This window comes from Salvelinus alpinus, chromosome 28 (assembly GCF_045679555.1).
Source record: "Salvelinus alpinus chromosome 28, SLU_Salpinus.1, whole genome shotgun sequence".
Lineage (NCBI taxonomy): Eukaryota > Metazoa > Chordata > Actinopteri > Salmoniformes > Salmonidae > Salvelinus > Salvelinus alpinus.
This window is the reverse complement of record NC_092113.1, coordinates 40,159,209-40,184,812: the sequence shown is the minus strand read 5'-3', so window position 1 is coordinate 40,184,812 and position 25,604 is coordinate 40,159,209. Positions and strand designations below refer to the sequence as shown.

Sequence of the window (25,604 nt, the reverse complement as noted above, 5' to 3'; positions counted from 1 at the left end):
AGCTAAACTTGACTTTACCAGTGTCATGACGTTGGCCTGGGGGTAGGTTTATGACAGTCATAAATACCTCTTTCCCCCCTCCCCCGTTCCTCTTCCCTACTGATGTGACATAAGAAAACCCCTTGGTTAACATAGAGATTGTGGGAACATCAGAAGTTGGGGGGAAATGAACTATATTCTGGTAATCCGACCAACTGAACATATGCGGTGGTACTTAAGGTATATTATGTCAGTTCGGTTGCCCTCTGACACATTCTCATCAATGATAGAATGACATAAACTCTACTGTGGAAAGTCTAAACATCAGAGGTATCGGATTCACATGGAATTGTTGTTTAATTCAAATGCTTGAATATGAAATTATTTGTGAAGAGATGAAATGTAATTTTAGCTTCCAAATGAGAGATTTGGGTTTTCATAAGTTTGGGCCTCTGCTCAACCAGTGGCCCGCCCCTGTGAAGAGACATGGGTAATAAACTTTTCAGACACACCCCTCTCCCTCCACTATATAAAGCCATTGACAAAAATATAACTTTCTGTTCCGGGTACATTAGGATGACGATCCGATGTCAGAATGGTTCAGATAATAACTACAGAACGAAGCCAACATCAGCATGAACTTTGGTTGTGAATGGTATGAACTTTGAACTCGTATTCACTACAGAAGTGATACCTCCTAGCCGTTGAGTTAGCAACAGCTGCTACAAACGCAGGTTAGGAAGGACAGTCAGAGTATCCCGTCTACTACACAACGACGTTACTACGACAGTGACCACCAGAGACATTCTTCAAAGGACAGAGGACTCGGTTTGGCAAGCCGGTCTTCCATCTACCACCAACCTACTGAAGCGCAGCTCAGAGTAAATATTTATTGCATTTTCCTTTTCCAAATGGGCGGTAATTTAGAATGCATAAGATACTGTATTTACGATAGCACAGCTTCGCCTCTGTTCCAGTTTCCCGCTCTTTCACTAAAATCCAGCCCCCTTTCCTTTGTGTAACAAGCTGTCATATCTGTTCCGCCCGCTAGGGACGTTTTCCTTTATGACGGCAATTTGTAATCAAGTTATGATTTAATTGTGTATGTGTGATTCTGTGTGATTAGTTAGGTATTTAGTAAATAAATAATTAAACCCAATTGTGTATTGCTGATTCAACTTGTTAGCCAGGATTCTTGCAGATAACCAAGAATTTACAACTTTCAGAATATGAGACTGAAGTAAGATGACGATTAATATTGACTGCTATGGATGTAAAATATTACTAAATCTTTAAGAGTTTATTCGGAAGATAACAGCTCTATAAATATTATTTTGTGGTGTCCCTCTCTAGTTAATTACATTTACATGATTAGTTCAATCAGGTGATATTAATTACGGAGAAATTATTTTATAGAATAGCATGTCATAGCAATTAATCTGGCATAGCCAAAGACACGACACCAGTAATATCAATACTTTCAATTGACACAACTGACCACCCAATACACATCCACAACCCCTACCCTCAAATGCTTCACCTCCTAAGATGCTGCTTTAGCAATAAACTAAAAAGTTATCCATTTGAGGAGCGTTTCCCAAGTGTGTGACAATGCAAAAATGTGATTTCCCTGTGTTTTATATATATTTACACTCTATGAGGTTGGAATAATCCCGTGAAATCGTGAAGATTGTGATAATGCCCTTTTGATAAGAGCTGTTTGAAAAGACCACCTGAAATGTCAGCCTGTTTTGGTGGGATGGAGTTTTGGCCTGTCTGGTGACATCAGTTAGTTAATAGACCAATAAGAAAGAGTTCCAAACCTCTCTGCCAATAATGGCTAGTTTCAGTTTTCCCCTCCCCACTCAGACCACTCCCAGAGTCCCAGCAAAACACGCACGCTCGCAGGCAGGCACGCACGCACGCACGCACGCACGCACGCACGCACACACACACACACACACACACACACACACACACACACACACACACACGTATAACAATTGCCATAAACAATCAAAAACAAACGGATTCGTTAAGCTTCAATCCCCAAGGCCTTAGCAGTCTACTTCAAAACAATTCCTTCTAATGCCAACTCCTCTCACAGGGCGCATCCCAAATGGCACCCTATTCCCTTCACTGTGCACTATTTCTGGTCAAGAGTAGTGTACTAAATAGGGAATAGGGTGCCATTTGGGACGGGACCCCACAGAAAATCATAGTTCATTGAGTCTCTCTGGGTCTGTGTGTCTTACTGCTGCTCATGTTTATTCATACGGTTCATACTGTTGATCATGTTTATTCATACGGTTCATACTGTTGATCATGTTTATTCATACGGTTCATACTGTTGATCATGTTTATTCATACGGTTCATACTGTTGATCGTGTTTATTCATACGGTTCATACTGTTGATCATGTTTATTCATACGGTTCATACTGTTGATCATGTTTATTCATACGGTTCATACTGTTGATCATGTTTATTCATACGGTTCATACTGTTGATCATGTTTATTCATACGGTTCATACTGTTGATCATGTTTATTCATACGGTTCATACTGTTGATCGTGTTTATTCATACGGTTCATACTGTTGATCATGTTTATTCATACGGTTCATACTGTTGATCGTGTTTATTCATACGGTTCATACTGTTGATCATGTTTATTCATACGGTTCATACTGTTGATCGTGTTTATTCATACGGTTCATACTGTTGATCGTGTTTATTCATACGGTTCATACTGTTGATCATGTTTATTCATACGGTTCATACTGTTTATACTTATGAGGTTTACCAGGCAATACACAGAGAGCATTAATGAAACAGGAGAAATAATAACTGGATCTACCGCACACTCAGAAAGGTAATAAAGGTCCCCAATCCAAAATTAACCAACCAATCAGCCAATCAATCCATCATCAAGCAAGCAACCAATCAATCAATTCCTTATCAAGCAACCAACCAATCAAACAATCCATCAACAAGCAAGCAACCAATCAATCAATTCATTATCAACACAACCAATCAATCAATCCATCATCAACACAACCAATCAATCAATCCATCAACAAGCAACCAATCAATAATTTTGTCAATCAATCAATCCATCCATCATCAAGCAGCACATCTTTACAATGCATGATATGGTGTAGTGTCAGGTACACATTGCCTTTGGAAAGTATTTTCTGCCTTATTCTAAAATGGATTAAATAAATGAAAAATCTCAGCAATCTACACAAAATACCCCGTAATGACTAAGTGAAACAAAAATGTGTCGATATTTTAGCAAATGTATTAAAAATTAAAAACAGAAATACCTTATTTACATAAGTATTCAGACTATGAGAATCAACATTGATCTCAGGTGCATCCTGTTTCCATTGATCATCCTTGAGAGTCCCCCTGTGGTAAATTCAATTGATTGGACATGATTTGGAGAAGACCCTTGCTTATATTTGCCATGCAATGCAGCTGAAGTAATATAGCTAGCTAACTATTTACTGTATCTCTCAGTCCCTCCATGTAACGCTCGTTGTCGTGAGGAAGAGTGGACCAAAGCGCAGCGTGGAAAGTGTTCATGATCTTTATTTTCAAGACTCACTCAAACAAAAATAACGAATACAAAAAACGAAAGCTAACAGTTCCGTCAGGCACAGATACTAAACGGAAAACAATACCCCACAAAACCCAAACGGAAAATGACAACTTATATATATGATCCCCAATCAGAGACAACGATAGACAGCTGCCTCTGATTGGGAACCACACTAGGCAAAAACAACAAAGAAATAGACAACATAGAATGCCCACCCCAAATCACACCCTGACCTAACCAAATAGAGAAATAAAACGTCTCTCTAAGGTCAGGGCGTGACACTCCATAGTCTTCAGTAGATATTAAGCATTCAGAAATACACCTTCTTCTTTCTATATGAAACTGGCTTTATACTCAGACAAACACATTATATAAAAGTTGAAGACAACAGACTGAGACAACTGACAGAAACAGACTGACTGTAGCACAGACAGGAAGAGACTGACTGTAGCACCAGAAAGGAAGAGACTGTCCCTGGTACAAATATCTGGCTACAGTCGGAGACGTACAGCCACTGTTACTGTAAACCGTCCCTGGTACAGATATCTGGTTACAGTCAGAGGAATACAGCTACTGTTACTGTAAACCGTCCCCGGTACAGATATCTGGCTACAGTCAGAGACATACAGCTACTGTTACTGTAAACCGTCCCCGGTACAGATATCTGGCTACAGTCAGAGACATACAGCTACTGTTACTGTAAACCGTCCCCGGTACAGATATCTGGCTACAGTCAGAGACACACAGCTACTGTTACTGTAAACCGTCCCCGGTACAGATATCTGGCTACAGTCAGAGACATACAGCTACTGTTACTGTAAACCGTCCCCGGTACAGATATCTGGTTACAGTCAGAGGAATACAGCTAATGTTACTGTAAACCGTCCCCGGTGCCGATATCTGGCTACAGTCAGAGACACACAGCTACTGTTACTGTAAACCATCCCTGGTGACGATATCTGGCTACAGTCAGAGACACACAGCTACTGTTACTGTAAACCGTCCCTGGTGACGATATCTGGCTACAGTCAGAGACACACAGCTACTGTTACTGTAAACCATCCCTGGTGACGATATCTGGCTACAGTCAGAGACACACAGCTACTGTTACTGTAAACCATCCCTGGTACAAATATCTGGCTACAGTCAGAGACACACAGCTACTGTTACTGTGAATGATTCATGCATCCAGTACAATACATTCAGAGAGGCACAGGCACAATGTTCATATCAAAAGATGATGCATATGGTGGAAAAAAGGCTTTTGGATATCGCAGATTCACAACAATGATCTGTTTCAGTGAAATATTGACGAGGCTGGAATACTGAGGAACGTGAACCTTGCTTGGTTAAACAAGACTTCACTCTGTGTTTAACCAGGCTAGAACGAACCATAGCCACTGCAACAAACCTTGTGTTTCATTACAATGATCAAAGCAAATACATGTAGCTTGACTTGAGACACACAAACCACCTGTCTGAGTGGCAGTGACTGCTTCCAAATGTAACTATAGGACAGCCCCATAATGACAAATATACACAATGATAACAAACAAATCCAGACTGCATCAACGGTGTCACTCTGTGTCACGACTCCCACCGAAGGTGGCTCCTCTCCCTGTTCGGGCGGCGCTCGGCGGTCGTCGTCGCCGGTCTACTAGCTGCCACCGATCCCCTTTTCCTTTTCTGTTTGTTATGTCTTATTGGTTGCACCTGTTTCGTGTTTGAGTTTTGATTCAGGACTATTTAAACCTGTTAGGCCCGCCTGCTTTTGTACGGGCTTGTTTTCTGTTAGCCGAGGTTTGTTGCGTGTTATGTTCCCTGTCTGTTTGTGCCCAGTTTTGGGTTGGACACTTTTTATTATCGCCTGTTGTTATGGACGTTTATTTTGGATACCGCAATAAAGGTTTCCCCCATTATCCTCTGCTCTCTGCGCTTGACTCCGCACCCACCACTCCAGGCTCTGTGACACTCTGTTGGGCCGAAGAATGGAGTGTAGGAGGGATAAGCCCTGTCTACACACACAGGGAAACACACACAGGGAAACACACACAGGGAAACACACACAGGGAAACACACACACAGGGAAACACACAGGGAAACACACACAGAGAAACACACACAGGGAAACACACACAGAGAAACACACAGGGAAACACACACAGGGAAACACACACAGGGAAACACACACAGGGAAACACACACAGAGAAACACACACAGGGAAACACACAGGGAAACACACACAGGGAAACACACACAGGGAAACACACACAGGGAAACACACACAGGTAAACACACACAGGGAAACACAGAGGGAAACACACACAGTGAAAAACACAGAGAAACACACAGGGAAACACACACAGGGAAACACACAGGGAAACACACACAGGGAAACACACACAGGGAAACACAGAGGGAAACACACACAGGGAAACACAGAGGGAAACACACACAGGGAAACACACACAGGGAAACACACACAAGGAAACACAGAGGGAAACACACACAGGGAAACACACACAGGGAAACACACACAGGGAAACACACACAGGGAAACACACACAGAGAAACACACACAGGGAAACACACACAGGGAAACACCCACAGGGAAACACACACAGGGAAACACCCACAGGGAAACACACACAGGGAAACACCCACAGGGAAACACACACAGGGAAACACCCACAGGGAAACACACACAGGGAAACACACACAGGGAAACACCCACAGGGAAACACACACAGGGAAACACCCACAGGGAAGCACACACAGAGAAATACACACGCAGGAAAACACACCCACGCACCCAATCACACACACGCAAGCAATCACGCACAACCCCCCCCACGCACACACATACACACACTAACACAAACACAGTGAGGCAGAGGGAAGCCTTATCAAACTATGTAATTAGCATTCAGACATCAGTAGCCCTGTCGTTGTCATGACAAAGGTACTCACGATATTGTAATCAGTCCGTTTTGTTTTGGCCAAGACATGGACAATGGTGGACGTCTCGTCTGCTTGGAAACCAGGTTATTTTGGGCTCAACAGCCAGCCACACTAGAAAGAGCCTGAATACAATTTACATCTATGAATTAAATTTGAAGAAAGAGGTAGTACCTCCCCGTTTCACTCTGTTTCAAAACACTTTCTTCCTACTGAACATGACCCAGCTCTCTCCTGTCATTAGGAATATAGCATGCTTGCTACAACATGATGATGTATATTAATGGAATATAGCATGCTAGCTACAACATGATGATGTATATTAATGGAATATAGCATGCTAGCTACAACATGATGATGTATATTAATGGAATATAGCATGCTAGCTACAACATGATGATGTATATTAATGGAATATAGCATGCTAGCTACAACATGATGATGTATATTAATGGAATATAGCATGCTAGCTACAACATGATGATGTATATTAATGGAATATAGCATGCTAGCTACAACATGATGATGTATATTAATGGAATATAGCATGCTAGCTACAACATGATGATGTATATTAATGGAATATAGCATGCTAGCTATAACATGATGATGTATATTAATGGAATATAGCATGCTAGCTACACCATGATGATGTATATTAATGGAATATAGCATGCTAGCTACAACATGATGATGTATATTAATGGAATATAGCATGCTAGCTATAACATGATGATGTATATTAATGGAATATAGCATGCTAGCTACAACATGATGATGTATATTAATGGAATATAGCATGCTAGCTACAACATGATGATGTATATTAATGGAATATAGCATGCTAGCTACAACATGATGATGTATATTAATGGAATATAGCATGCTAGCTATAACATGATGATGTATATTAATGGAATATAGCATGCTAGCTACAACATGATGATGTATATTAATGGAATATAGCATGCTAGCTACAACATGATGATGTATATTAATGGAATATAGCATGCTAGCTATAACATGATGATGTATATTAATGGAATATAGCATGCTAGCTACAACATGATGATGTATATTAATGGAATATAGCATGCTAGCTACAACATGATGATGTATAGTAATGGAATATAGCATGCTAGCTATAACATGATGATGTATAGTAATGGAATATAGCATGCTAGCTATAACATGATGATGTATAGTAATGGAATATAGCATGCTAGCTACAACATGAGGCAAATGGTGGTACATGAGACATGTACCACCATTTGTGATGGACCATTCACTGTGACAGGGACCAGCGTGATTAACCATTCACTGTGACAGGAGACGTATAGTGGAGAACACAGACTTGTCTCACAATGTATATTAATGAACCTGGGCTAGCAGATGGAGACAGGTGGTTCTGTAATGAGCTGTCCTAATGACTGACTGTATTTACCTACTATACAAGCCATTCACTGTGACAGAGACCAGCATGATGAACGGTACCACTGTGACAGGGACCAGCATGATGAACGGTACCACTGTGACAGGGACCAGCGTGATTAACCATTCACTGTGACAGGAGACGTATAGTGGAGAACACAGACTTGTGGAAAATAATGTTGACATACAGTATGTGTCTGTTTTCAGTATGTAAGGCTTTGAAAGAATCTAAGATTATGAATCCATCATAAATATTATTTCCATTACATTGGTGTATTGTGTAAACACAGCATGCAACAATTTCCCAATTTTGACTGAATACAGTTCATACACGAACGTCAATCAATTAAATACGTTTATTATGGATTTCACAAGACTGGGAATACAGATAAGCATCTGTTGGTGGATCAGAAAACCAGTCAGTATCTGGTGTGAGCACCATTTGCCTCATGCAGAGCGACACATCCCCTTCACATGGAGTTGATCAGGCTGTTGATTGAGGCCTGTGGAATGTTGTCCCGCTCCTCAACAATGGCTGTGAGAAGTTGCTGGAAATTGGCAAGACCTGGAACACGCTGTCCTACACGTCTCGATCCAGACCATCCCAAACATGCTCAATGGGTTTGAAGCCATGGAAGAACTGTGCCATTTTCAGCTTCTAGGAATTGTGTACAGATCCTTGCAACATGGGGCTGTGCATTATCATGCTGAAATGGCACGACAATGGGCCTCAGGGTCTCGTCACCGTATCTCTGTCCATTCATAAAATGCAATTGTATTCGTTGTTCGTAGCTTATGCCTGCCCATACCATAACCCCATCGCCACCATGGGGCACAATGTTGACATCAGCAAACCGCTAGCCCACACAGCACCATACAGTCTGTGTACAGTTCAAACTGGGATTCATTCATGAAGAGCACACGTTTCCAGTGTACCTGTCGCCATCGAAGGTAAGCATTTTCCCACTGAAGTCGGTTACGACTCCGAACTGCAGTCAGGTCAAGACCCTGGTGAGGACGACGAGCACGCAGGTGAGCTTTCATGAGACGGTTTCTGACAGTTTGTGCAGAAATACTTTGGTTGTGCAAACCCACAGTTTCATCAGCTGTCCGGGTGGCTGGTCTCAGACGATCCCGCAGGTGAAGAAGCTGGACTTAGAGGTCCTGGGCTGGTGTGGTTACACGTGGTCTGCGGTTGTGAGGCCGGTTGGACGTACTGTCAAATTCGCTAAAATGACTTTCGGAGGCGGCTTATGGTAGAGAAATTAACATTAATGTCTCTGGCAACAGTTCTGGTGGACATTCCTGCAGTCAGCATGCCTATTCATTGTGTTGTCTGACAAAACTGCACATTTTAGAGTGGCCTTTTATTGTCCCCAGCACAAGGTGCAACTGTGTAATGATCATGCTTGTTTAATCAGCTTCTTGATATGCCACACAGGTGGATGTCAGGTGGATGGATTATTTTGGCAAAGGAGAAATGCTCACTAACAGGGATGGAAACATTTTAGAGAAACAAGCTTTCTGTGCTTCTGGAATATTTTATTTGAGCTCATGAAACACAGGGGCCAACACTTTACATGTTGCGTTTATATATATATATATATTTTCAGTATAATATCTAATCTCTTAGTGACTGGCCTCTAAAAAACATAGCAACAATAAATTTAAAAAATACCACTGTTTCTTCTTCCTCACAATGATTATAATTCTCCATGTTAGATCATATGAACGCATGACTTAACACGGGTGAAGTCTTCGTACCGTGGTTGACCTATTCATAATTAAATCAAGTATCAAGTGAACCACAATGATCTTCTATTCCACTATTGTGCTCTGTTGCTATCTCATTATGACTAAATAACTATCTGACCTAACTATGAGGAAGTAGAATAGAAGTCACATTTCCTGGTTCCCACTCTGTCTGGTCTGTGGGCTGTAAGGTGACGCTTGTTGATAACATGTTGCTCCTCTTCAGTATGACTCACCGGTAACGATTATGCATGACCTGCTGGTAGCAAACATAATAGAGAGTTTGGCCAACTCTGAAGACGTCTGTCTATCTGTCGGGCGGTCGGCCTGTCTGTCGGTCGGTCGGTCGGTCGGTCGGTCGGCCGGTCTGTCTGTCTGTCTGTCTGTCTGTCTGTCTGTCTGTCTGTCTGTCTGTCTGTCTGTCTGTCTGTCTGTCTGTCTGTCTGTCTGTCTGTCTGTCTGTCTGTCTGTCTGTCTGTCTGTCTGTCTGTCTGTCTGTCTGTCTGTCTGTCTGTCTGTCGGTCTGTCTGTCGGCCTGTCGGTCGGCCTGTCGGTCGGGGTGGAGGGGTATATACATAGAAATAGAATTACTAGAATAGACATTCCCATCCAAGTCTATGTTCTATGATGGGTGGACTGACGGCCATATTGAACGTACCCATGTCAGGAAGTAATATAAAGTCATTCCATCTCTACGGGTATAGCTATCGTGTGTACGCACTAACGTCAACAGAAGACGCTCACGCTAGTCTCCTCCTATCAGTAAATAGAAATGTGAGTCAGTCTACAGGGCTCATGTTCATGACTGGATTATGTCATATGTATGAACTATTTTATTTTCCAAAAACGTGTTCATTTCTATTTTATATCCTTTCATGAAATGTTTAAAATGCTGCACGTCTCATATTCTCTGTATCTCAACCAGTCAATGTCTTCCTGAGTACTGATACTGTCCAACATGATATCCTCTTCCACCATTACCGTACCACAGGAAGGAACAGTGTCTTCTTACACTACTCTGTCAGGCTTTCACAGTATGTACTGTATATTTAAGTGCTACAAAATAAATGCTGGAACGGTCCTGTCTATTGTCAATTGTCCTTGTTGATACCAAGGCGATGTGTTTAACACTCCCCTCATTGGTCAGTTTGGTCAGTTTGGGGAACTGTGATTGGCTTTCTGTCCAAGTTCCCACCTCCAGGAAGTATTCACAGTTTCATCCAATCACACCACATACATCACTGATCCATCCAATCATGTCACAGCGTACACCGAGCTCTCCGGTAGGTACCATCTCAGACAACTATGGGGTGTCAGAGAAGACCAAATTAATAGACTCAGCCACAGACTTCTTCCTCCTTCCCTTCCCCAGTAACCCTCCCTCTTCATCCATCTCTCCCTGGTCCCCCTCCATATCGCTGGGGTTCACCTTCCCGTTCTGCCCTAGCTCCTTGGGGTCGATGAAAGCCACGTGCCTTGAGTCAGGGTTGTTGGCCAGGTCTTCATGGCTGAGCATGGAGGAGTGGAAGGAGTCCTGGTGGTTGTTCTTGGGGCAGCAGAAGCATCGGCAGGGGGTCAGGAACAGGTAGATGAGCACTAGGACCACGCTGGTCACGCAGCCCACCACGGTGGTGTAGGCCGTATTCAGGTTCTCGCCGTTTCCCTTCTCCGTGAAGTTATGCACCTTAGGGAATTTATAGGAATGAAGTTGAATTTAATTTAGATTTTGCAGAAGCTCTAAATTGAATTGTATAGAATAGATTTGAATTTAATTGAATTTACAGTGGCAAGAAAAGGTATGTGAACCCTTTGGAATTACCTGGATTTCTGCATAAATTGGTCATAAAATTTTATCTGATCTTCATCTAGGTCACAACAACAGACAAACACAGTCTGCTTAAACTAATAACACACAAACAATTATACGTTTTCATGTCTTTATTGAACACACCGTGTAAACATTCACAGTGCAGGGTGGGAAAAGTATGTGGACCCTTGGATTTAATAACTGGTTGACCCCACTTTGGCAGCAATAACCTCAACCAAACGTTTTCTGTAGTTGTAGATCAGACCTGCACAACGGTCAGGAGGAATTTTGGACTATTCCTCTTTACAAAACTGTTTCAGTTCAGCAATATTCTTGGGATGTCTGGTGTGAACTGCTCTCTTGAGGTCATGCCGCAGCATCTCAATCGGGTTGAGGCCAGGACTCTGACTGGGCCACTCCAGAAGGCATATTATCTTCTGTTGATGCCATTCTGTTGTTGATTTACTTTTGTGTTTTGGGTCGTTGTCCTGTGTTATCACCCAACTTCTGTTGAGCTTCAATTGGTGGACAGATAGCCTAACATTCTCCTGCAAAATGTCTTGATAAACTTGGGAATTCATTTTTCCGTCGATGACAGCAAGCTGTCCAGGCCCTGAGGCAGCAAAGCAGCCCCAAACCATGATGCTCCCTCCACCATACTTTACAGTGGGGATGAGGTTTTGATGTTGGTGTGCTGTGCCTTTTTTTCTCCACACATAGTGTTGTGTGTTCCTTCCAAACAACTCAACTGTAGTTTCATCTGTTCACAGAATATTTTACCAGAAGCGCTGTGGAACATCCAGGTGCTCTTTTGCAAACTTCAGGACAGCAAACTGCTGTCCTTTTTTTTTGGACAGCAGCGGATTCTTCCGTGGTGTCCTCCCATGAACACCGTTATCGTTTAGTGTTTTACGTATCGTAGACTCGTCAACAGAGATGTTAGCATGTTCCAGAGATTTCTGCAAGTCTTTAGCTGACACTAGGTTTCTTCTTAACCTCATTGAGCATTCTGCGCTGTGCTCTTGCAGTCATCTTTGCAGGAAGGCCACTCCTGGGGAGAGTAGCAACAGTGCTGAACTTTCTCCATTTATAGACAATTTGTCTTACCGTGGACTGATGAACATCAAGACTTTTAGAGATACTTTTGTAACCCTTCCAGCTTTATGCAAGTCAACAATTCTTGATCTTAGGTCTTCTGAGATCTCTTTTGTTCGAGGCATGGTTCACATCAGGCAATGCTTCTTGTGAATAGCAAACTTACATTTTGTGAGTGCTTTTTATAGGGCAAGGCAGCTCTAACCAACATCTCCAATGTCGTCTCATTGATTGGACTCCAGGTTAGCTGACTCCTGACTCCAATTAGCTTTTGGAGAAGTCATTAGCCTAGTGGTTCACATACTTTTCCCAACCTATACTGTGAATGTTTAAATGATGTATCCAATATAGACAAGAAAAATACTATAATTTGTGTGTTATTAGTTTAAGCACACTATGTTTGTCTATTGTTGTGACTTAGATGAAGATCAGATAAAATTTGATGGCCAATTTATGAGGAAATCCAGGTAATTCCAAAGGGTTCACATGACTGTTTCTTACCACTGTACCTTTATTGATCACCAAGGGGAAATAAAGACGTCACAGGATTACTGTACGTACAACATCACAACACACAGCGAACACATTACAGAACAGTAAACACCTTGAGCAGCACGTAGAGCGTCTCGTTGAGGGCTTCGCTCACAGCATAGCACGTATACGTCCCAGAGTCGTCCGGCTTCACCGGGCCGATCTGGAGACTACCGTCAGGAAGCACCTTGGCTGTCTGATTAAACCCCTCCGTCACCATTACATCACCAGGCATCACCCAGGTCTTAGACAGATCTCTGTGTTTAGTATCACAGCGCAAGATCAGAGTCTGTTCCAGCCAAGCTTCCTGGTCCGCCTCGTGGAACGTACTACAGTTCATATAGTCTCTGTTCAGGTCGAAGACCTTCACCTTGCTTTTCTGGGGCCCGGGGAGATAGCAGCTGTACTCATCTTTAAAGTCCAGGGCTGAGTTGAGCCGGAGGATGTGCCAGTGGGCCAGGAGACTATAAAGGCTACAGTCACAGATCAGAGGGTTGTTGTGGAAGTAGAGACCGTTTTTTATCCAGGCAGGCAGCACCTGCAGCTCCGCGATGGGGGGGACCTAATAATACAGACATTATGAGAAACAATCATAATAATAATACAGACATTATGAGAAACAATCATAATAATAATACAGACATTATGAGAAACAATTACATTTGTAACGCACGGGGGACCTAATACTAATAATATCAAATCAAATGTATTTATATAGTCCTTCTTACATCAGCTGATATATCAAAGTGCTGTACAGAAACCCAGCCTAAAAGCCCAAACAGCAAGCAATGCAGGTGTAGAAGCACGGTGGCTAGGAAAAACTCAATATATATAGCACACTTTAGAATTCAGGTAATCTCAAGGTGTTTCACACCTCACAGGCACAAAAATAAAATCCTGAAGTCATAACAGAAATAAAATCATAAAATCATAACAGGAATAAAATCCTAAAGTCATAACAGAAATAAAATCCTAAAGTCATAACAGAAATAAAATCCTAAAATCATAACAGTGCTGTGGTAAACCACACTGCAGTCTGCAAGGTCAACATCATGGTTAGGTCAAGTAAACACAACAAAGGTATAAAAAAGCATTATAGACACACGCACGCACGCACGCACGCACACACGCACACACACACACACACACACACACACACACACACACACACACACACACACACACACACACACACTGTCTTATACCTTGATCCTGTTGGAGGAGATGTCCATCAGGCTGAGTTTCTCCAGGCGGTTCTTGTCTTTGACCAGTTCCAGGGGGAAGCGTGAGATCATGTTCTGGGACAGGTAGAGTTTCTGCAGGCTGTGGAGACCCTGGAAGGCTGAGCGGTCAATCTGAGATATACGGTTGTTGTACAGCAACAGCACCTGGGAATATGGAGAAATGAACCATGTGTGTTTTTTAAACCTGTGTTGTGTAGTCGCTTGCAAATACCAGTTAATGTGTGTGACGTTACAATAATGAAACAGTAATAGCAAGTGAAATAGATAATTAACTAAAGTGAAATAAACAATCAAAAATGAACAGTAAACATTACACACACAAGTTTCAAAGGGATAGACACATTTTAAATGTTATATTATGTCTACGTACAGTATTATAATTATGTGCAAATAGTTAAAAAATCTATCTGTCTCTCTCAATCTCCCTCTCTCTCTGTCTACCTCTTTCTCAGTCTCTCTCTAATCCCTCCTTCTCTCTCTCTCTCTCTCTCTCTCTCTCTCTCTCTCTCTCTCTCTCTCTCTCTCTCTCTCTCTCTCTCTCTCTCTCTCTCTCTCTCTCTCTCTCTCTCTCTCTCTCTCTCTCTCTGTCTCTCTATAATCTCTCTCAATCTCCCTCTCTCTCTGTCTACCTCTTTCTCAGTCTCTCTAATCCCTCCTTCTCTCTCTCTCTCTGTCTCTCTCTAATCTCTCCCTCTCTCTCTCTCTCTCTCTCTCTCTCTCTCTCTCTCTCTCTCTCTCTCTCTCTCTCTCTCTCTCTCTCTCTCTCTCTCTCCCTCTGTCTCTCACCTCCAGCTGCCCCAGCGGTTCGAAGATGAACTCGTCCAGCTGTCGCAGGTTGTTGGAGGACAGGTCCAGGTAGCGCAGGTGTTTGACGTAGACGAAGGCCTCGGAGGAGAGGAAGTGAAGGCCGTTGTGACTGAGTAGGAGGTTGTGGAGTTTGGTGAGTTTCACCGTGGTCCACTCAGCCCTCAGTCGGGAGACGTCGTTGTAGCTGAGGTCCAGGACGGCCGTGTAGAGAGGCAGGCCAGTCGGCACCGTTGTCAGGTTCATCTTGGAACAGCTCACGATGTTACTGGCACAGATGCAGGTCTTGTGGCAGTTGAGGGTTGAGGCTACCGCCCCAGACGGGAACCAGAGGAGGGCCAGGGAGAGGAAGAGGTACAAGGCCCATCGAACCTGGATCCTCCTCAGGCTGAGAGAGGGAGAGGCAGAGGGGGAGGGCTCCGGCAGGGCGCCTGCTTTGCGTGGAGGCATCATGCTAGGAGACGGTCGGTGTGTTGTTATTAAAGGAGCAGAACTTCCTGTATTATGGGTCTCATTCTACACAGCATGGAGCAGCAGCTGGTGGAATCCCAGGCATCGCTTAATTGAGGTCTGAAAGAAAAGCAAACAGACTATTGTTGTTGGAAACAGAGACATGGCTGTTGGACAGGAGAGGATATCGTCATGGTTACATGCCTGATAGAGTGGTAGTATATCCCCTAAAATACATTCAGGCACACACACAATCACTATGAGAAACAATTACATTTGCATGCATTCAGATTCAGATTATAATTATTATTATTTATTTTTTAAATTTGATTAGTTTCTACAGCCTTCCATTTGCTCCGAAACAGATAATAATACAGAACGTTTGCTACCTTAACGTCAGATCAGATTTAGCCATCCTCCAATCATTCTCTGAAATAGAAATCCCATCCGCTACCAAATCAGACACGTCTGTTTATAATTTGCACCTCGTTTTAGTCCGTACAGTAATAGTCTCTCCAACGTAAGGACAACAAACGGGATGCAGAGAGACAGAGAGGAGAAATCCTTCCTCGCCTATAGTCCAGCTTCAAACAAAACACAGCTCTGCGCCCAAATCTCCATAGAAGATTACGCAAGCATAAAATTATGCAAGGATAAAATTATGCAAGGATAAGATTACGTAAAGATCAAAGAACACATGCCCTTGGACCGGCGTCACTAACCCAACCTGAATTAATGAATGACTGGAATAACTAGGCTATGGGTCCAGGTATGATATTTTTTTTAAAGGTACAGATGTCGGATCGTAACTTGATCACTCTTTTGTCGCAGATATTTTTCATGATGCTTCAGGAAATTCAAATGAACCTCATTAGTGGCTGAAAATGAGCAGTTCTCTTTTTATCCATGCGGGGGCAGTCAAGTCTTTGGGATCAGGGCTTAAAGGTAACCACGTGTAACATATGGATTTGCATTAGTATACGTGTCAAAAGTCCCAATGCAAAGTTACACCTCTCTTTTCTATTTTTCTAGTTATTAATATTGAGGACTCAGCAAGCCAGCCTATTCCCTATAATGTAAACTCCAACATAAATAACTTAAAATGTATAACTTCAAATTAAACCAAATCGTTTGCACTCATAAATACTGTTTTAAATTGTATTTTTTAGCCAGCTTACAAGCAAATACTTTATGAATTTATTGTCACAAATCAACTTGCAAGGTTGCTAACCAACTAGCCTGCTGACGTTAGACCTACTAGCATGTTAACGTTAACCCTACCAGCCTGCTAACGTTACGCATGAGTCAGCCAGTTGCTATCAACACCTAGTTTAAAGCTACAATAAACTAAACCACTATTTATTTTTGGAAATAAATAGCGACCTCTAACCAGTTATCAAAGAATGTTAGCTATCTATATTAAGTTATATTAGCCAGCAAGCTAGCCAAAAAGTTACCCCCGTAGCCTAATTCACAGAGTACATGCAGAAAACTGGACAAAACAAAAAGGAGAACAGATGAGGTACTACGCAATTAGAGCAAGCGGGTACCATTTTCTCTTTGTGGGTCATTTAGAAGATATCTGGAAATAAGTTAATACATTTGTAATAACCCAAAAACATAACTATGTTTGTAGTTAGGTTAGATTACTTGTTGGTTATTACTGCATTGTCGGAACTAGAAGCACAAGCATTTCGCTACACTCGCATTAACATCTGCTAACCATGTGTATGTGACAAATAAAATTTGATTTGATTTGATTTGAGTTATAGGTAACCGGTTTGTGACTACAACTAAGTAGTCTTTTGACCACTACAGACGGAGTCATCTATGATATCTTTAAAAGAGGAAGCTAAATATTTTAAGCAGATGTTTGAATGCCGATTACTGTAAGGAATTCTTTCCAAATAATAAAAAAAAAAAAATGAAAACTAACAAACATACAAATAGATCAGGCCAAATTACAGATGAATAACTTTTGGAGGTTATTAAATCCTTTCAGTCTGGAAAACCCCCAGGGCTTGATGACATAACAGTAGAGGTATATCAGGCCTTATATACTAAAATCTCCATTGTTAGCTTGTTTTAACTACTCCTATAGAAATGGTAATCTGTCAGGTACTCAGCAGGAAGGTCTGATTTCTCTATTATTAAAACAAGACCCAGATGGCAAATATAAAGAACCAGTCCATATAAAAAAAAACAGTAAATAGTGGCTACTTCTTAAAGAGTTTTGAATTGTAAAGAGGAGTTAAACAAGGGTGTCCGCTGTCACCACATCTATTTGAAATGCTAGCTATTTAAATCCGATAATAACATTAGAGTATAAGAAATCCAAGGCTTAAAAACAAAAGTGTCCATGTATGTTGATGACTCAAGTATTATATTAAGTCTGCAAGCTAGGTTCCTGCAATGTCTCGGCTGTGATTTGGAATCCCATAGGGCGCCACACAATTGGTCCCGCATCGTCCGGGTCCGGGGTAGGCCGTCATTGAAAATAAGAATTTGCTCTTAACTGACTTGCCTAGTTAAATAAAGGTTATATTTTTTTTAAAGAAATTAGACTCTCTGGGCTAAAATCTTTACAATATTACGTATTGGATCTTTCAAAATGTTACTTTTACATTACCCTGTAGTTTACCTATAAAATGGGCTGACGGTGAGTATACAAAATATATAAATCAGCTCTCCACAATGAATTTCAATAGAAAACTTGCGCAGGTGTTTGCATATACACACACACTTGCATTCAAACGTACACACGCGCACACACACACACACACACACACACACACACACACACACACACACACACACACACACACACACACACACACACACACACACACACACACACACACACACACACACACACACACACACACACACACACACACACACACACACACACACACACATACACACACACACACGTAAATAGTGCCATACATGCACTCAAACATATTCAGTTGGCCTTGCTGGTATGATCTTTGTTGTCCCTGATGTCTTTTCTTTTTGCATTGTTGTTTTCTGTTGTTGTTTTCTGTTGTTGTTTTCTGTTGTTGTGTTCTGTTTTCTGTTGTTGTTTTCTGTTGTTGTGTTCTGTTTTCTGTTGTTGCTTTCTGTTGTTGTGTTCTGTTTTCTGTTGTTGTTTTCTGTTGTTGTGTTCTGTTTTCTGTTGTTGTTTTCTGTTGTTGTGTTCTGTTTTCTGTTGTTGCTTTCTGTTTTCTGTTGTTGTTTTCTGTTGTTGTTTTCTGTTGTTGTTTTCTATTTTCTGTTGTTATTTTCTGTTGTTGTTTTCTGTTTTCTGTTGTTGTTTTCTATTTTCTGTTGTTGTTTTCTGTTGTTGTTTTCTGTTGTTGTTTTCTATTTTCTGTTGTTATTTTCTGTTGTTGTTTTCTGTTTTCTGTTGTTGTTTTCTATTTTCTGTTGTTGTTTTCTGCTGTTGTTTTCTGTTGTTGTTTTCTGTTTTCTGTTGTTGTTTTCTATTTTCTGTTGTTGTTCTCCGTTGTTGTTTTCTGTTGTTGTTTTCTTTTGTTGTTTTCTGTTGTTGTTTTCTGTTTTCTGTTGTTGCTTTCTGTTGTTGTTTTCTGTTTTCTGTTGTTGTTTTCTATTTTCTGTTGTTGTTCTGCGTTGTTGTTTTCTGTTGTCCGCTCTGATGTCCTGTCGTGTTCTAAAGGATGGGTGATCAATTGTGATCGATTCACTTTCCATAATATGAATCAACTGTGGCCATATGTACAGCTACAGTAGCGAGACTCAAGGGTACAGAATGAGCATCTGCATCTTCTGATTGGCTGTGGTGAGAGAGACATATAACGACGAAATGCAAATCACCCAGTCGGTCAATCATTCTCAAGGTGACGGGTGAATGCCTGCTGTTGCAGTCATACAATCTCTCTGTTTGTTTATATATTTTTTAAACTTGTGACCACACAGCAGGACTGAGAGGTTATTGCAGACTATTCTCAAAGCTGATTCCTACCAACAATGCATACACTCCATATTAAATGTGATTCTACACCTTATGTAGGATGTACCTACATAGGGACTTCATAACACATACATCACAGTCGTAATTATTACATAAACATTTCTTGTATTGTATCCCTAATTTATATCCTGTTGATCTCAGTTAGTATTTACGCTGTGATGACTGGCCCTGTTAATCTCAGTTAGTATTTACACTGTGATGACTGGCCCTGTTGATCTCAGTTAGTATTTACCCTGTGATGACTGGCCCTGTTGATCTCAGTTAGTATTTACCCTGTGATGACTGGCCCTGTTGATCTCAGTTAGTATTTACCCTGTGATGACTGGCCCTGTTGATCTCAGTTAGTATTTACTCTGTGATGACTGGCCCTGTTGATCTCAGTTGGTATTTACCCTGTGATGACAGGCCCTGTTGATCTCAGTAAGTATTTACCCTGTGATGACTGGCCCTGTTGATCTCAGTAAGTATTTACCCTGTGATGACTGGCCCTGTTGATCTCAGTAAGTATTTACCCTGTGATGACTGGCCCTGTTGATCTCAGTTGGTATTTACCCTGTGATGACTGGCCCTGTTGATCTCAGTAAGTATTTACCCTGTGATGACTGGCCCTGTTGATCTCAGTTGGTATTTACCCTGTGATGACTGGCCCTGTTGATCTCAGTAAGTATTTACCCTGTGATGACTGGCCCTGTGTGTCTTTGAGGGGATTTGTAGCTTAGTCCTTTCCAGCAGTGCTCTGTGTTGAGGATGACAACACACACACACACACACACACACACACACACACACACACACACACACACACACACACACACACACACACACACACACACACACACACACACACACACACACACACACACACACACACACACACAAGAGGGAGGCAGGGAGGGATGGAGGCCGTCAGACAGACAGGCAGACAGGCAGGGAGGGAGGGAGGGAGGGAGGGAGGGAGGGAGGCAGGCAGGCAGGCAGGCAGGCAGGCAGGGAGGCAGGCACAGTCACAACACAGTTACAACACAGCCACAACACAGTCACAACACAGCCACAACACAGTTACAACAAAGTCACAACACAGCCACAACACAGTTACAACACAGTGACAACACAGTCACAACACAGTTACAACACAGTTACAACACCGCCACAACACAGTTACAACACAGCCACAACACAGTCACAACACAGTTACAACACAGTCACAACACGGTCACAACACAGTTACAACACAGTTACAACACAGTCACAACACAGCCACAACACGGCCACAACACAGTTACAACACAGTCACAACACAGCCACAACACAGTCACAACACAGTTACAACACAGCCACAACACAGTCACAACACGGCCACAACACAGTTACAACACAGCCACAACACAGTCACAACACAGCCACAACACAGCCACAACACAGTCACAACACAGTCACAACACAGCCACAACACAGTCACAACACAGTTACAACACAGTCACAACACAGCCACAACACGGTCACAACACAGTCACAACACAGCCACAACACAGCCACAACACAGCCACAACACAGTCACAACACAGTCACAACACAGCCACAACACAGTCACAACACAGTTACAACACAGTCACAACACAGCCACAACACGGTCACAACACAGTTACAACACTGCCACTGCCACAACACAGTCACAACACACCCACAACACAGCCACAACACAGTCACAACACAGCCACAACACAGCCACAACACAGTTACAACACAGTCACAACACAGTTACAACACAGTTACAACACAGTTACAACACAGTCACAACACAGTCACAACACAGTCACAACACAGCCACAACACGGTCACAACACAGTTACAACACAGTCACAACACAGTTACAACACAGTTACAACACAGTCACAACACAGTTACAACACTGCCACAACACAGCCACAACACAGTCACAACACAGCCACAACACAGTTAGAATCACATTCACTGGATGGAGGCACCGAGCCACCGAGCAGGGACACCTGGTAATCTTATCCAGGAAGGTTGGTTCGTCCACCACCAGCTTTGATGAGCTTGTTGAATTCTTAATGCTGTTATACTGGGCCTTATTTGACAAGGCTATGGATGCTGGATTGGGTCGCATCGACTCTAAAAAACAGTTTAGTCTCCGCAGGGATGCCCCTGAGATATTTGCTGTCCACAGGCCTGTTGTGCTGAACTTCTGAATTCTGATTCTGTCGCTGTCCGCCACAGGGGTGCTGACTATTTTTCCATATAGCTCAAAGTGATTAATGTTCAGTTCGACTCTCTGTTACCTGCTATGATGAGGACAGCGTTGCCTAGTAACCAACAGTACAGCGGTGGTCCACTTCACTTCCCTTTGCTCTTCATGTACCAGATAACGATGAAACTACTACTACACAAACCATTTAGTTTGTTATCCCCTAGCAAGTCCCTTCTCTCATCGCTTAGCAACAGGCTGAAGTAGAGTGGTTCTACCCATGTGTGTGTTGACAACAGAGACCGTGCACTACACCGAGCCAAGGACAGACCCCAACAGGTGGTCATGTGATACGCTGTCAAAGAGTGGGGACATCGCATATCGATGTAGTCAGCTGGAATTTACATAAACTAGGTAGACGGGTTGTCTCCTACATGAACAATGTTCCAGCATACAGTGCTGTTGCCAAAGGTCTGGGATTTTGATGAGACAAGCATAAAGGCCTTAGCATCCTGAGTTGTTTACAAGTACTCTTCAAACCCGTCTGTAAAGCATCTTGAAGACAATATCATGATCTGTCTGTTTTACAGAGATCCTATAATGAATTCATCTCTCGAGGGTCACAACTTGTAGACTTGTTTACGTGCTGCTGTGCGGTTTGTTGCTAACCTTACTTTGCTACCTGCCAACTTTATGGTTTTTGCTTTTTAATTACCGTTTATTTTATTATTTTTTTCCTCGCTCGACTTATTTCATTCAATTCTTTCACTCCGGACGCTTTATCTGGACGTGGTTCGTCAGGACCTCCACCAGTCGAAGCTAAGTAGTAACATTAACATGATGCCTTCTAATGCCTTCTCGCTGTACTCTTAATATACAGGAGAACGAACGCCTTCTGGCGAGGATAGCTGTGCTGCAAGCCCAGCTTCAGACGTAATCGTTAGGCAAGGGTCATTTCAGTGTAGGAAAGGATGAAACAGCGTCTGTGCCACCAGTAAGTACAGATAGTAATATAAATCCCCTCACACAGTCCCTGCAGCCGGACAACTTTCTCATGGCTTCTGGAGGGAAATGCTGTAGGAATGCTCAACCGGTGTCGCTCATTCAGCCGACAGAAACTTTCAACCGGTTCTGTCCATTAAGCAGCGAGTCGGAGTCAGAGGCTGAGCCTTCTCTGGTCTCTACTCCTCCCGTTACGGGGTCTGAGACGCCGAAGCCTTCCACCATTAGCTCTGACAAATTGAAAACCCTAGTCATTGGCGACTCCATTACCCACAGTATTAGACTAAAAGCTAATTATACAGCGATCATACACTGTTTACCAGGGGGCAGGGCTACCAACATTAACGCTAATCTGAAGATGGTGCTGGCTAAAGCTAAAACTGGCGAGTGTAGAGAGTATAGGGATATTGTTATCCACGACGGCACCAACGATGTTAGGATGAAACAGTCAGAGGTCACCAACCGCAACATAGCTTCAGCGTGTAAAAGATGTGTCGGCATCGAGTAATTGTCTCTGGCCAGTTAGGGCGAGTGATGAGCTCTACAGCAGTCTCACAACTCAATCGCTGGTTGAAAACTGTTTTCTGCCCCTCCCAAAAGACAGAATTTGTAGATAATTGACCCTCTTTCTGGGACCAAGCCTGGCCTGTTGAGGAGTGACGGACTCCATCCTAGCTGGAGGGGTGCTCTCATCTTATCTATGAACATAGACAGGGCTCTAACTCCTCTAGCTCCACAATGAGACAGGGTGCAGGCCAGGCAGCAGGCTGTTAGCCAGCCTGCCAGCTTAGTGGAGTCTGCCACTAGCACAGTCAGTGTAGCCAGCTCAGCTATCCCTATTGAGACCGTGTCTGTGCCTCGACCTAGGTTGGACAAAACTAAACATGGTGCTGCTCGCGTTAGCAATCTCACTAGGATAAAGACCTCCTCCATTCCTGCCATTATTGAAAGAGATTGTGATACCTCACATCTCAACATAGGGCTACTTAATGTTAGATCCCTCACTTACAAGGCAGTTACTGTCAATGAACTAATCACTGATCATAATCTTGATGTGATTGGCCTGACTGAAACATGGCTTAAGCTTGATGAATTTACTGTGTTAAACAACTTCTTATAGCTGAGATCCCGTTAACGGGATCGATTTGACAACAGCCAGTGAAAGTGCAGGGCGCCAAATTCAAACAACAGAAATCTCATAATTAAATTCCTCAAACATACAAGTATTTTACACCATTTTAAAGATAAACTTGTTGTTAATCCCACCACAGTGTCCGATTTCAAAAAGGCTTTACGACGAAAGCACACCATCTGATTATGTTAGGTCAGCACCTAGTCACAGAAAAACACAGCCATTTTTCCAGCCAAAGAGAGGAGTCACAAGAAGCAGAAATAGAGAGAAAATGAATCACTAACCTTTGATGATCTTCATCAGATGACACTCATAGGACTTCATGTTACACAATACATGTATGTTTTGTTCGATAAAGTTCATATTTATATCCAAAAATCTTAGTTTACATTGGCGCGTTATGTTCACTAATGTTTTGCCTCCAAAACATCCGGTGATTTTGCAGAGAGCCACATCAATTTACAGAAATACTCATAATAAACATTGATAAAAGATACAAGTGATTTTACATGAAACTTCAGATAAACTTCTCCTTAATGCAACCGCTGTGTCAGATTTTTTTGAAACTTTACGGAAAAAGCACACCATGCTATAATCTGAGTACAGCGCTCAGAGACCAAAACAAGCCATACAGATATCCACCATGTTGTGGAGTCAACAGAAGTCATAAATAGCATTATAAATATTCACTTACCTTTGATGATCTTCATCAGAATGCACTCACAGGAATCCCAGTTCCACAATAAATGTTTGTTTTGTTTGATAACGTCCATAATTTATGTCCAAATACCTCCTTTTTGTTCAGAGCAATTGATGACGCGCAGGCCAGACGAAAAGTTAAAAAAATTCCATTACAGTTCGTAGAAACATGTCAAACGATGTATGGAATCAATCTTTAGGATGTTTTTAACATAAATCTTCAATAATGTTTCAACCGGAGAATTCCTTTGTCTGTAGAAATGCGATGGAACGCAGCTAACTCTCACGGGGGTGCGCCTGAGTCAGCTCGTGGCACTCTGCCAGAGCCCTGACTCAATCAGCTCTTATTCCCTCATCCTTCACAGTAGAAGCATCAAACAAGGTTCTAAAGACTGTTGACATCTAGTGGAAGCCCAAGGAAGTGCAATATGACCCATTAGACACTGTATATTGGATAGGCAAACCTACAAACCTCAGATTTCCCACTCCCTGGTTGGATTTTTTTCTGATGTTTTTGCCTGCCTGCCTGTTATACTCACAGACATCATTCAAACAACAATAATATGCATATCTTAGCTTCTGGGACTGAGTAGCAGGCAGTTTACTCTGGGCACCTTATTTATCCAGCCATAAGAGTTTAAATGAGGCCTCACCTCCTGGTTACACTAGTGACCATATCCTCCGTGCATCCCGCAAAGGCGGAGGTTTTGCTACCATTTATGACAGCAAATTTCTATTTACAAAACACAAAAACGTTATCGTCTTTTGCGCTTCTAGTCATGAAATCTATGCAGCCTACTCGATCACTTTTTATAGCTACAGTTTACAGGCCTCCTGGGCCATATACAGCATTCCTCACTGAGTTCCCTGAATTCCTATCGGATCTTAAGTCATTACGCAAAGATTTTAGTTCT

The 25,604-nt window shown here is 42.3% G+C and overlaps 1 protein-coding gene across 1 annotated transcript; it reads right to left on the bottom strand.

Annotated features, from left to right (window-relative positions):
* Positions 1–9,505: 9,505 nt before the first annotated feature.
* LOC139557866 (amphoterin-induced protein 1-like) lies at positions 9,506–16,435 on the bottom strand. Its single transcript, XM_071373138.1, has 5 exons — positions 16,047–16,435; positions 15,190–15,777; positions 14,365–14,547; positions 13,233–13,721; positions 9,506–11,410 (listed from the first exon to the last, which is right to left on the bottom strand). Exons 2-5 carry the CDS (start codon positions 15,658–15,660, stop codon positions 11,030–11,032), a joined length of 1,524 nt encoding a protein of 507 aa, XP_071229239.1. The 5' UTR covers positions 15,661–15,777; positions 16,047–16,435; the 3' UTR covers positions 9,506–11,029.
* Positions 16,436–25,604: the final 9,169 nt, after the last annotated feature.

What these genes read in the sequence shown, in the direction of transcription:
- LOC139557866 (XM_071373138.1), bottom strand. Translation starts at nt 15,660, where the DNA reads ATGATGCCTCCACGCAAAGCAGGCGCCCTGCCGGAGCCCTCCCCCTCT. An exon ending in AACCGCTGGGGCAGCTGGAG is followed by an intron (nt 14,548 to 15,189) that starts GTGAGAGACAGA and finishes CCATATTCCCAG; the next exon opens with GTGCTGTTGCTGTACAACAA. An exon ending in CGCTCTACGTGCTGCTCAAG is followed by an intron (nt 11,411 to 13,232) that starts GTGTTTACTGTT and finishes AAATTCCCTAAG; the next exon opens with GTGCATAACTTCACGGAGAA.